General features: G+C 38.6%; 2 protein-coding genes and 1 long non-coding RNA gene across 3 annotated transcripts; 1 reads left to right on the top strand and 2 right to left on the bottom strand.

Moving 5' to 3' along the window:
* Window positions 1-1,621: 1,621 nt before the first annotated feature.
* On the bottom strand, window positions 1,622-5,255 carry atp5pd (ATP synthase peripheral stalk subunit d). Its single transcript, XM_016679418.1, has 6 exons — window positions 5,171-5,255; window positions 3,399-3,527; window positions 2,513-2,609; window positions 2,146-2,217; window positions 1,896-1,958; window positions 1,622-1,808 (listed from the first exon to the last, which is right to left on the bottom strand). The coding sequence occupies exons 2-6, from the start codon at window positions 3,518-3,520 to the stop codon at window positions 1,677-1,679; spliced, it is 486 nt and encodes a 161-aa protein (XP_016534904.1). The 5' UTR covers window positions 3,521-3,527; window positions 5,171-5,255; the 3' UTR covers window positions 1,622-1,676.
* A 2,468-nt stretch (window positions 5,256-7,723) lies between these two features.
* Window positions 7,724-9,621, bottom strand: LOC103148731 (homeobox protein MSH-C-like). The gene is made up of 2 exons (XM_007567640.2): window positions 8,948-9,621; window positions 7,724-8,290 (listed from the first exon to the last, which is right to left on the bottom strand). The coding sequence occupies exons 1-2, from the start codon at window positions 9,393-9,395 to the stop codon at window positions 7,878-7,880; spliced, it is 861 nt and encodes a 286-aa protein (XP_007567702.1). The 5' UTR covers window positions 9,396-9,621; the 3' UTR covers window positions 7,724-7,877.
* Window positions 9,622-9,685: 64 nt separating this feature from the next.
* LOC107838089 (uncharacterized) lies at window positions 9,686-12,567 on the top strand. The gene is made up of 3 exons (XR_001664154.1): window positions 9,686-10,494; window positions 11,960-12,359; window positions 12,442-12,567. It is a non-coding gene; the product is annotated as an uncharacterized LOC107838089 (long non-coding RNA).
* The last annotated feature ends 241 nt before the right edge of the window (window positions 12,568-12,808 follow it).

Raw genomic sequence — 12,808 nt, forward strand, 5'->3', positions numbered from 1 at the left:
ATTTGTATTATGTTATGTTCTTTTAAACCTTTTTCTTAAAAACAGTCGTCTCCTGATTCAATAATATATTCGGTACCTTAAACGGTGTGAGACCAAAGAAGCACGTTTATCGAGAGAAATATGTTGTAGTTAGTGAAAGATTAAAGATGAACTGAATCGTGGTGAGAAAAAAAGATACAATTTAATCCTACTGCAAAAAGATTATATTGCAACTAAAGTTATTGCACCCCCTTGTGGGCACTTCATTGACTTTCGTAATTTACTCGTTTTTGATTACAAAGTCTGTTTAAATGTTTTCCAGTCAGGTAAGGCAACACCAATGAGACTTTAGGTAAGCGTTTTTGAATAACGGCCATCTTGGTAGTGATGTATGGAAAACTTCTGTCTTGGTTTTTCTGGATGTCAGTGCTGCCTTTGATACACTGAACATTTTTGATTGGTATATTGGAAATAAAGGAGGGATTTCCTGGTGCTGCTCTACACTCAATCAGATCTTATTTAGCAGACCAGGACTAACATGTCATTTCTCACTGAGCAAACAAAGATCACATGTGGGGTTAATTTCAGACCTTTTTTTTCCTTCATCAAAATGACCCAATATCTAAAATTACGACAAGTTTATAGCTATGTGCCACCACTTGACTGACCAAAAAGGTACAAAGTTGGTCTAGTCTCAGTTCTCAAACAGACTGCTTGAAACCTGAACGAGAAGAAACCGTTGACTCCTTTAAATTAGGACTTTAAATTCAATTCCTCTCATTCTCTGGATGTAGTCATTGTTTCTGATGTAAATCTGTTTCTGTATTTTCTTGTCACTTTAACACTTGAAATTGTGCATGAATAATACTAAAGATATACCTTACATGCGATAATTTATTGGCTATAAACTTAAAAAATAAAATGCATGAACTTTTTGTAGGCAGAGTGGCTAACTTTTTTTAAAGGAGCTTGGAATAACATGGGTAAATATTAAAATAAACAAAGCAGGATATTCCTTACCAGCACACAGATTTAAGAAAGAAGTCAAAATTAAGTTTCGGTCAATAATGCTTCGTTATGAAATCAGCCAATGTGGCTAAATAGTAAATGCCTAATGTTCTGCTTTTACTGTTAAGCTGCATATCTTTATTTTTCTCTAACACGAGATGTAATAAAATGAAGAGTAACTGAATCACTAGTTCTGAAAACGCTATCAAAGAGTATAAGCATCTGAAATGTGACCAATAAAAATCGTTCAACATCACAGGTTACATGATCAAAAATGTGTAAAATAGAAGGTTGTACCATTAAAAAGAAAAGTTTTTTTTTTTTTTAACAGGAGTTATTTATCTTTGCAAAGCACTTGAGTTTCACCTGAAAAGCCACTTATCAATGTTGTTGCATCACAAATTCACCACATATTAACAACGGCTTGCAAAGCTGCAAAAGCTTAATTAACTATGTTCATGTCTGCACCATTACTGAGTTTTTCTAACTATATTCATTAGACTATATTTAAAACAAAGATGAAAACACACTAATTTTCCACCGTGTGTACTTGAGAAATCATAATTTGGATCTCCTCAAACAATGCAGTGTTCTAAATGTTTTCATCATGTCGTGAAATAACGGAGGCGATAAATTATTCTCCTTAAAATACATAAACTTTATTGGGACATGAGTGCCGGGTAATGGGATTACAGACTTGCAATGGGCTTGTGAGGCCAGTAAGGATATTTGACCTTGTCTAACTTGGTCTCAGGGAAGGCCTCGTTCAGGTCTTCGATGGTCATCTGATCGAAGGGAATCATGTTCTTAAATTTCTCCAGCTGAACAAAAGCAGAGAAAAACTTTATTAGAAACATTCCTGATGACATTCCTCTTGTATCAAGTCCCTACAAAAACTAACATCTCACCTCCTTCTCATACTCCACGACGCGCACCTTTGATTTTTCAACAAAATCCAGTGCACTCTTGTTCTGTTTGCGGAAAGTGAAACAGGTCTGATAATAAAACTGCAGATAACACTTTACAAAATAAAAAATAAATATTTAGCAATACTGCAAAAACATCCTGGCTTTTAATTACTGTGTCCAACTTTCAAATGCCAGATAAATACAAATGTTTATGTACAACCAAACTGATATTTCTGAAGTAGCCACTTACGGCTTCAACCTCCTGTGCGTTGATTTTGCTCGTCTGCGTGTCGACAGGCTCAGGGATCTGCAGTGCTTTGAACTGCAAAAAAAATAAAATAAAATAATTAAAAAAAAAAAATAATTATTGTCTTAACTATGTAATCCACAAACTGGTTCGGATTATTCATAAAATTATACCTCAACCAGATGATCATATAGCCAAATAAAATAAGCCGTTTATCTCATTTTAAATGCATACTGCCTTAAATGGAAGGTCTAAAAAATAAAAAAAAAATCTTTCTGGATGGATTTTATCACAAAGTACACACTTTTTGTCTTTAGAGCGAGTCATTTCGTGGCAACACTGGTATTGTGTGTTTAGAAAGGAAAATTACCTTCTTCTCAAACTCATCGACCAGGCCTGCTTTAGCCACAGCGCTCCTGTAGTAGCTCCAGTCGATGGCAGGAGGAGTCTCAGGCAGTGAGGCTAGTCTGGAACAAACACAGGCATCGATTTCAACAGATTAAAAAGGAAGGAAGGAACGGTGAGCAGACACAACTATAAACAATTAAATGTATGGAAACTGTTAGGGGGGAGCAAAAAGAAAAAGAATAGTTTTAATGTACGCAAATCGAGGTATAACAAAAAGAAATGAATGAAACTAATAAGTGGTGTTTGCTACTGAATAAGCACCAGATTTTGGGAGACTAACATGCGTTAAGATATAGAACGTAAAATAGTTTTTATTTTGAAGAATGTTGGCTTTACTTACTAAAAAGTCAAGAATATTTGCCTTAATGTTGTAATGTGGGACCCTACAGTTATGTTATTGACTGAATAATTTGAGTATTATTTTGAACATAAAAATTAACAATTTTCATTGCAACTTTTTCAAAATATCAAATTAAAAAAAAAAAATCTGTTAGCTTTATTTTTTGAAAAGAAGAAGAAATTCCAATCTCTTAGCCAGATTAAGCCCATTAGGACAGTGATAATCTTATTTATAAAAGGATCTGTGCGAGCTTTACTTGGAAAGATCAAACTTTTCATCTCTATGTCTTTTTGGCAACTTTAACCCAGAAACAGAAACCTGGGCCATTTTCTTACTGCATGTTGAGAAATATATCGAGTAAGATGAAATTCATTGCTTTGCTTTTCACAAAGAATCTTCTTAATGCACTACGTGTTTAGTTGTGCCTCAGAAAAAACAACTTTTTGTCGACCCCATTTCTGAAAATTAAGTCACAGTTATAATTAGATCGACCGCCGTGGCGACATACTTAGCAGAGATGGCATCGGTGCGAGTCTTCAGAGCGTTGAACATGACCCGCTGGTTGGACGGAACCCGCTCAGCAAACGCCAACCAGTCAATGGCCTTCAGGGCTGCACGACGGCCTGACATCTTGACTCTCTGAAAAACAAGATTCTTCAGTTGCACACATGCCGCTGCCATCATCTTCCCTTTAAATTGAAATGTTCTTTAGCTATGCTATCCAGTTAAACCTGAGGTGACTGGAAAGTCTCTAAAATGTTACTATATTTATGATAGGTCAGCTGTTCTTCACACAGCTTCCACAAATTGATTAAAATCCATCTCTAGGAGCTTTTTAAGCTTTTTTTTTTATCCTACAGTTTATGCTTTTACTTGGGGAAAAATGTACTAAATCGAGAAGACAAAACTATAGAAAACTCAGGGTAATTTATTTATTTTTTTACATAAGGCTCATATACCTCAAACTGAACTTAGTGGAAGATGAAATTCTCTTCAGATTTAAACTTGGAAAAGACATTTTAGCCATTTGCAGTCACTTTTCGTTTGCAACATTGACAGGGTTGATTTGTTACGGTTATGAAGACATGTAAGTAATGTTAGAAAAAACAAACAGTATGCTTGTTAATATTTTCAGGTCTACATACTAAAATAAAATCAACCAGATCTGACAGTTACTTAATCCATACAAGGTCCAGATTGCAACCAAATATTTGAAATAGTTTTAATCTTAATTTCCTACTTTAAATATATGAAAGTAAAATATATTTTTGATTAAAAGCAAAACAGTCTGAACCACTTCTTTTGACTGATTTTATTGAGGCCATTTATTATTATTATTATTATTTTTACATATATTCAGAACGTCATCTCTTAAAATTCTGTGGTTTTATTTTCAGATCTATTGAAAGAATCTCATTTTTCTCTGCAACTGCTTTGAGGCTCTTTGAGACTGAATCATGAATTGTGAGTATAGTTTTATATTTGTAGAACATCTTGTTTGGAAACCTACTGGTCTGGCCACCAATACAGTGCATCTCTCGTTACAAAATGCAGTTGAACAGAAGTAAAGTGATAATCAAATAAAAAGCACACCACAACCTGCGTCAAAAATACAGAATATAACAGTTAAAAATAATCTACGCTGCAGAAAAAAAAGATATTAATCGAAATAACTTTGCACAAATAAATAGGAAATATGATTCCTAAATCGCACGACCGAATTGGAATACGGCTCACCTGTCATAACTATGCTTATTTGTGCGAACAGGCTAAAGAATCATACATCCACTTCCACAATGTATTGTAACATCATCAAGCGTGTGTTGCTGTCTGTTAATTGGAACAATAAAGTCAGTGAGAATAAAATTAACCAGGTTTTTCGCTAAATGAAATCTATTTTTATAATCTACGTGGTCGAAAAGCAACAATCTTTGCCGTTTAACCACAACCTAAAATTAAACTACGCGAAGTAGTGTCTGTTAATAAATCAAAACTAAACCGTTTAAAAAGACCAAATGCAGAACTACACTTGAAGTAAAGTCACCGTCCTTGACGTTTTCTAACATTAACACAGGCTAACGTTAGCTCGTTCCGTTAGCCTTGCTAGCCAAGGTCAGACGTTTCAATTTAAAACGAGAACCGTATCTCAAAACAGCGAGTCCCACATATGTTGAACTGACTGTTTCCTGTATAAAGATGAGGCGTGCAAAAAACCCACGACCGTTTCAACACAATTATTCCACATCAATCCTTCAATCTGTAATACAGTTGTGTACTCACCTCGCTGCAGATCACTGTGACGGATCAGAGCGTCGGAAGTCTCTTTTCATGAGAAATAGTGAGAGCAGAAGCGGATAACCACTACTGCCCTCTAGGGGACCGACCGAGCACTTACAGTTGATTCAATACTGACTTTGTTCTTCCAGAAAGTCTTGGAAGGGGTCAGCTACAAGGTGACCACAGATGATATATCTGATTATAGAGATCTGAAGGCTTGATTTAAGTAGGCACAAGAATGAGAATCAAACTTAACAGGTAGTGTATGTTTGTTTTCAACATTCCTGGAATTAAAGTACAGCATTTGTTTAAAATTTGAATAATAAGGCAAAATTTCAGATCATTGGAATATTCTTAAAGATTCTAGTTTAATCCCTGATATCATGTCAGGTATCAGTGACTAAACGTAGCACAGTTGAATAAAAAAAGAAGTCATTTTTAGATGTCATTTAAATAAAATTGGAAACACACATGAAAGTAAAACGAATATACGCTTATACTTTGTTCAGTAAATGTGCCAATAGCTCATTAAGCAGAGTAAGAAAATTAAAAGTGGATACAAAAATGTCTCCAAATATAATAAATTATTCATAATTATTAGACAATTTATAAAAAAAATGTTTTCCATTCTTGTGCTGCTGCTCTTCTGTCAAAGTCTATGAGTTCGGCTTGATGAACCAAAGTGACAACTTGAAATATTTCATGATAGTTCGAGAATCATAGTAATCACACTATGCTGACGTGATCATATAACTTGTAAAATATAAGAAATTCACATTTTAAATACTAATTTATTTATTTTATAAATAATTATTTGTCAATTCCATTAAGTATTGACAAATTATAATAACTATAAATACATTTATTTATCACAGACACAAATTTAACTTTTCTTTTAGTTTAACGAATAGTAGTAGTTTTAGAACACTGAATCGCTGATTTAAAAAATATATACTTTTTTTGGCTTCCATTATCACATATTTATGTAGGTAGTAATTAATCAGAATATTGTTTTTCTTTTTTTTTGTTGTTGTTGTTGTTAGGGAGATTGCAGCTTTGGCTCTCTGTAGACCAAAAACGTTGCTGACACATTTAAGTTGTTGCCTTCCTTTCTTTCAGTTGTCACATATTTGTATGTGTTGGATTATGGCACTATTAGTCCTCCATAATACAGGCCCTGAAAGTGCAGGTGTAAAACCAATATGGTTTAAATACCACGTAACTTTAAAACGTTTAGAAAAACATTATGCAAATTTGTTAACGTCTTTAAACGGGAAACTTTGTGAGTTTAAACGCCCCGCTTGTTGCCAACATGTGTATTTTATATTACAGGTTTTATTTCCTTAAAGTTTCTGATTTCACTTATATATATTTTTTAAAGACAACTTCGAATAAGTTTGCAATTTTGACATATTCGCACAAATATATTGCATTAAAAATACATTTAAACGCTGAATGAAAACATTAATTGCTTTGGAAGTAAATTTTATGTGGAAAAAGACGCGAGAGAACATGGTGGTGTTGTATTCCGGTTTAAAAAAAGTGCTGAAAGACACGAGGAAAATAAATTTCAACATTTAGGATTCAAATTTACGTATCAGAACACGGAATAAGGACATCTGAGCCTAATACACAAGTTTCAGAAAAGTAAGGAGTAAAAAAAAAAAAAAAACAAACGGAAAATTGCAATTGTTTGGCATTCCTCAAAGTTGACAGCAGCAATCAGGAGTCGAGGTTTGGCAAAGTTTTATGTCTTGTGTGTTTCTGTGGGAAGAAGAAAAAAAAACATCCAGTGAAAAGAAAGAAAGCCCCCCTTCCGCCCCCCCCCCAAAAAAAAAAAACAACCACAAAAAAAAAGAGAGAAAAAATAACAAAAGTTATTGTTAAGGTGTGATGTGCTGAAACAGACGCAAACGCTCCGACTCTAATGAATTGTTACGGTTAAAAATAGCTCACGCAGTTATTTTCAAGTCTTTAAATGTTTATTTACTAAAGTCAGTTTTCTTTACAAAGAAATGTACACAGTACAGATACAAAGACAGTCAATAAATACCACTTTCCCTGCGCTTCCAACGACGCTGCAACGCTGTTTTTTCTTGAACGCTACACATTTTATTTACAATTACAGCAAAAAAAGAAGAAAAAAAAACTATAGTACCCATTAAGGCCACATTGTGAAGGTTTAAAAAACTATTTACTAAAATATAATTTGGTCCCTTTTTATGCTTTATTATTATTATTATTATTATTTTTAATTACAAAATATAAAACTTGACCTGCTGTTTAAAATATCAGTCCTTTCAGCAGCTTCACCGGAGAACCACACAGGTAATGTTGGGTAACAAAAAGGGAAAAAAATACTTCAAGTGACAATAAAGACTCTTTCATAAGGCACAGACACCGAATAATAAGTACTTTGCTGTTTCATTTTCCTCTTTTACTAATTTAAGCGTCCAGTTTTATATTATTGCGGAACCACAGTGGATCGTCTGAAAGTAAGGCATTTCAAGGATTTTATTTTATTCTCTTTTTTTTCTGGGAATTTAAAACTGAAGTGGTCAGAAATTTAGATCATTTTAGTCCCAGAAATGCGCGCATGTTAAAAAAAAATCCCAACTTTACTTTGAGTTTTTTTTTTTAATAATACAAAGTTGTTTTTTTTGTTTGTTTGTTGTTGTTTTTTTTTATCCTCATCCCCTTCCCGGACATCCTAAGACAAATAGTACATCCCATAGGTGACGGGTCCGCTGAACAGTCCCGGGACCGGCAGGCTGGGCCTCGGAAAGACGTTGGAGGGGCCCCACGACGGAGAGCTCATGTGCGCTCCGAGGGGGAAAGGCAGCGCGAACGCGGGCAGGACGGGCTTGGAGGCCAACTTGAACTTCTCCAGCTCGGCCTCCTGCAGTCTCTTGGCTTTGGCTCGGCGGTTCTGGAACCAGATTTTGACCTGAGTCTCCGTAAGGTTGAGAGAGTTGGAGAACTCGGCTCTCTCGGCGATGGAGAGGTACTGCTTCTGACGGAACTTGCGCTCCAGCGCCAGCAGCTGGGAGGTAGTGAACGGGGTGCGAGGTTTCCTGTTGTTTTTGTGCTTCCTTAGGGTACACTGGGTCGGACTAGAGCTCCCTGATGCAGAAAAAATAAATTAATTAATTAATGAATAAATAAAAAAATAAAAAAACAGGAAAATATATGAGGTTAGTTTGACCAGCTGATCAGAGACACAAAATGCTCAAAAACAGTGCGCAATAATCAACTCACAGTGCAAAAGTTTATTGATAAATGAAGTCTGGTGCTCATGAGGATGCAGTCAGCTGAATTCCTTTAATATTTTACTTTTTTAACCGTTTATATTGACAAATTAAACTGTGTGCAACTGAACTGAACGGCTTGTATTGATTAACACAATCGATCTGTTTGCACTTCCAAGCAGCCTCAACTGACTATTTTGTCATTAATTGATGGTAATCAAGTTAATTTAATTTTTGCCTCAAACTCATCCCAGGCCTGCAAAACACGCATTTGAAGTTGAGTTTGGAGCAAAAGCAAGTAACGAAAACATTCTTTTCTGGACGTTTTTGGCGATTATATGAGTAAAGAAAACAAACACAATCTGCTGCAGAGACGATGTGCGCGCAGACGGCTGGAGGAACGAGGGGATTGCAAAGTGGAACTTTTCTGACAACTAGGGTTGAACTCGTTACAAATTTACTCGGGGATTTCTGATGAAACAATAAACGAAGCATCGCTGCGCTTCTTATAACACGGATGGGACGGACTTACGGGGAGGTGTCGAGAAGGAGGACGTCTGGATCCAAGTGCTCTGCTCCTTCTCGCAAAACTGCGCGCAGTCCTCCCCGGAGCTCTTGGCAACTCCCTGCGAACTCTCCCCGGAAAGCTTCCTCTCCGCGTAAAAAGTCCTCGGAGAGAACTGCGCGCCCTGACCGGCCCCGGGCGCCGCCGTCGTTGTCGTCGGCGGCGCCGCCGAATCGAAGGCCGGGTAAGAAGTCCGACAGGTGCTCTTCTTAGAAATCAGCGACTCGACGCTGAAGGGCAGGCTGCTCCGCTGCAGTTTGTATCCTTTATCCGTGGTCATGTCTTTCGGCAGGAGCTCGTCGCTCTCGGCGCCCTCCGCGCTCTCCTCCATTTGGTGAAGCTGCAGTTTGGCGTCTTGAGAGGGTGACCCAGGCTGCGCAGGATTCATCGTATGACAAAAGAGGCTGGGGGCCATGCACGTCGGCGTGGCCCGTGTGGTGAAACGCAGCGGCTCGAGCGTGAGGTCTCCACTGTGAGAGTTTTTGCGCCTGTCAGCGGTGCCCAGTAGCGTTTTTTTACGCACAAGTGGGACGGGGGTCGCCTATAAAAGGACAGGGGCTGTTCCCGTCTCCCCGCGCCATCCAATCAGCTTCTCGTGCTGTCTTCGTGACGTCTCCGCGTGCGGTTTCGATTGGCCCACTCGCCTTTTTTGGTGGAAGGGAGGGGGAGGGGGGAGCAGATCAAGAGGCCTACGAGAAAGCGAGGGGACTTTAATCATACAGACCCCCTGCAGAGCGGGGGTTATTGATGCCTCTCACAAAGTAGCTTTGACCAATTTTAGCGCAATTAAGCAGTGGGGAGGACTTCCCTGCGCATTTTACATCCATTAACAGCGCACTTCCAACTGTACCGAGTTAGTTTTATTACTGTAAATATGATCAGAAAAACTGATAATAACAGAGTAAGATGAGGCGAAAGAAAAGAAACGAAAGTCTAAAATTGAATCCATAAAACATGAAATGAATTAAAGCGCGGAGAAAATTTAATTGTCTAAAAGAAGAAGAAGGAGAAGAAGAAGAAACAACAACATCCGTCCACACTTCGAATAGAAATTGATTAGGTATGACTGTTGGTCACACAGCATTACAGCAATTTAAGGCCTGTCAGCAGCTCCTCTCCCTCACAATGGCCTCGGCTGAGAAGCAACAGGCGTTTTCTTTCTCCAGGTCATACTATTTAATAAGCCAGACAAAGTTGCGTTTTGCGAGGCGCCAGGCTCGGCGGGATAAAAAAAAAAAAAAACGGAAGATACCTCGGGGAGAAAAAAGAAAGAAAGAAAAAGGCAACTAGGTAACTCCACTTAACCAATTGTCCTCAAAATATTTCATAGTCCGCCGCGTGGAGCAGGGAGGAAAAGAAGAAGAAGAAGAAGAAGAAGAAGAAGAAGAAGAAGAAGAAGAAGAAGAAGAAGAAGAAGAAGAAGAAGAAGGCAAGGCTGATGCGGTTCATGTTGGAGCGCTTCATGAGTTTTTTTTTTAACTACAGCAGGAGGCGAAACAGCAGGAATGTGTTTTGTGTGTGAATATGGAAATGATTTGTTTCATCAGGTTTGTTGTGATCAGCTCCCATATTAACGATCTAAGTAGAAGTTAACGCGGTATAGTGCAGAATTAGACCAGTTCAAGGAGAGTTTTTATTTAATTTTAATTTTTTTTATTTTGGGTTCCTCTATCGGTCTGTTGCGGTTCTTTTGTGAATGCTGCCTGGGGCAAGCCCGATTCTTCTGGCAACCCCAATTAACACCAATCACCTGTTCTGCAGAAATTCTACTTTTTAGTTACACGACTTATCAGCTTTACAAACTAAAATAATACATATGACATATTTGAACTTGTGCAATCAATATCAACAGTCCAAACAGACTCTGTAAAAGTATTCTAACCCCTAAAACCTTTTCATATTTTGTCACGGTACAATGACAAGTTCATGTAGCATGTAGAACACAAACAAAATGCAGGTTTACCAAACCACTTTGTTGGATAAAAGTATAAAAAAGTGCAAAGTGCATGTTTTGTTGCACAACTACTCAAATTACATTATTCCACTTGTCCTCTCTGGATATACTCACACCTGAGCTGGTTGATCTGCAGCTCCTCCAGAGGTACAATGGGCTTGTTGGCTGCAACTCTTTTTTAAATGCTCCATGTTTGTAAGTCTGAAAAACATCTACAGTCGACGAGGGACGCTCAATATATCAGCACCAGCATCGGTATCGGCTGATATTCGTCACTTTTTTAACTTATAAGTATTGGTCCGATCTATAAAACTGGCCAATCAACTTTCATTTCCTTCTTGTTGCTATCGGTTACTGGAGGAGGTTGGTCATGGGGTATTTGTTTGGTCATGTGACAGCGATAGTGATGCAGTGCAAGATGAAGCAGCGGTGAAGTTAGCGGCGGTGTCGTGTTTGTCAAGGTGCTGAAAGGGTAACGAAATGTATGTAATATCGGTAAATATCAGTTATCGGCCATCTGCTATCGATATTGGGTCAAATTTTCGTATTGGTGCTTTTCTCGAATGGCCATTAAGGACCACAATCGGACACGAATAGATAAAATCCGCAAATACTTGAGAAGGCATCTAAAAACACTTAAACTGCCCATTTTAATTATTCAAACATAAAATATATGTTAATGCGCATTAATACACACAATGGAAACCGCCTTAGCTCCTAGCTAATATCTACAGTCTTACCTCCTTGGGTATGCAACCAATCAGTATCACGGAAAATTAATGGCTTTACAGGATTGGCTGTTTTGCAAACGCCAGCCAATAGTATGTAAAGTAGCATCGAACCAATAGATTTTCAGCATTCAGCCGGACTTTCCCCTGACTTTCCCAAGCCTTCACAAACAAGGTTTCATTCCTCCACCAGTTTAGGACGAGGTGTGTTATAAAAAAAAAAGATCATTTTCCCAAAAAAAATAAGCAACAACACACGAAGACACTTTGTTAATTATCTGAATTCTTGCCTTTCAGCACATCCAAACTGACGTCTCATTAAGCGTGTCAGCAGCAGCAGCGCACTGCGGCCACCAAACCAACACGAGATTCCACGGAGCAATAGCAGCCGTCAACACCGCTAAACACACTTCCCGAGCGAACCGGCGTGCGAAGGGAAAATATTGGCCCTTTTGACGTCTCGACGCTCCCTCGCCACTTTAATAGCTTCATTTGTCCACTTTATGGTCGCGCTTCTCGAATTGAAGAAACGTTGAACAGACAACATCAGACTCACGACGTGAGACGGCCATTTTCTCCCCCCACCACAAGACAAAGAACAAGCGATCCTTTGACTGACAGAATTTATGCTCAGGGGTCACGGATGGCCGACCTCTCGAAAGCCCTCAGGTGCAGAAAACAGTTTAGCCTTCGTCAGGTGAGAGGCGCAGCTTTTTTGGTCAATGATTCAGGCCTGAGTAAGTCCTGATGTCGAGTCTGCTCCTTTCATTTCCTATCAGGCGAAACCAGCCCTCTGTCTCCCCGCTGCTTCTCGTCGCCCAGCTGGTTTGTGTTTAAATGCCTAGCAAGTGCGTCCCGACATGCAACGAGACCGCAACGAGACCGTGGGATGGGAGATCCATCCGATACAGGTACGCCCAAAGATAGCAGTGTTTAGCTTCGTGACCCCCCCAACCCCCTGCCTTTCCTCTACTCCCTCCCTTCCTCCCTCCAATGCCCCAAAAAGACATTTTCTATAACAGCATGCAGGCGAGTGAGTTGTGTCAGAAGGTGTTAGGGAGTTTGAAAGCAGATCTGCTCCTCAAGGTCGTTGCGGGCTCGATGGGGAGCACTCTCCCCCCCCCCCTCAGCTGGCTCCAAAAATGA

This window comes from Poecilia formosa, unplaced genomic scaffold (genome assembly GCF_000485575.1).
Source record: "Poecilia formosa unplaced genomic scaffold, Poecilia_formosa-5.1.2 Scaffold211, whole genome shotgun sequence".
In the NCBI taxonomy this organism is placed as follows: Eukaryota; Metazoa; Chordata; class Actinopteri; order Cyprinodontiformes; family Poeciliidae; genus Poecilia; species Poecilia formosa.

Coding starts and splice junctions, on each gene's coding strand:
- atp5pd (XM_016679418.1), bottom strand. CDS start 3,520: ATGTCAGGCCGTCGTGCAGCCCTGAAGGCCATTGACTGGTTGGCGTTT. Junction 2,218..2,512: donor TCGATGAGTTTGAGAAGAAG/GTAATTTTCCTT, acceptor TTTTTTTTGCAG/TTCAAAGCACTGCAGATCCC. Junction 1,959..2,145: donor ACGCACAGGAGGTTGAAGCC/GTAAGTGGCTAC, acceptor TTCCGCAAACAG/AACAAGAGTGCACTGGATTT.
- LOC103148731 (XM_007567640.2), bottom strand. CDS start 9,395: ATGGCCCCCAGCCTCTTTTGTCATACGATGAATCCTGCGCAGCCTGGG. Junction 8,291..8,947: donor CTCCTTCTCGACACCTCCCC/GTAAGTCCGTCC, acceptor TTTCTGCATCAG/GGAGCTCTAGTCCGACCCAG.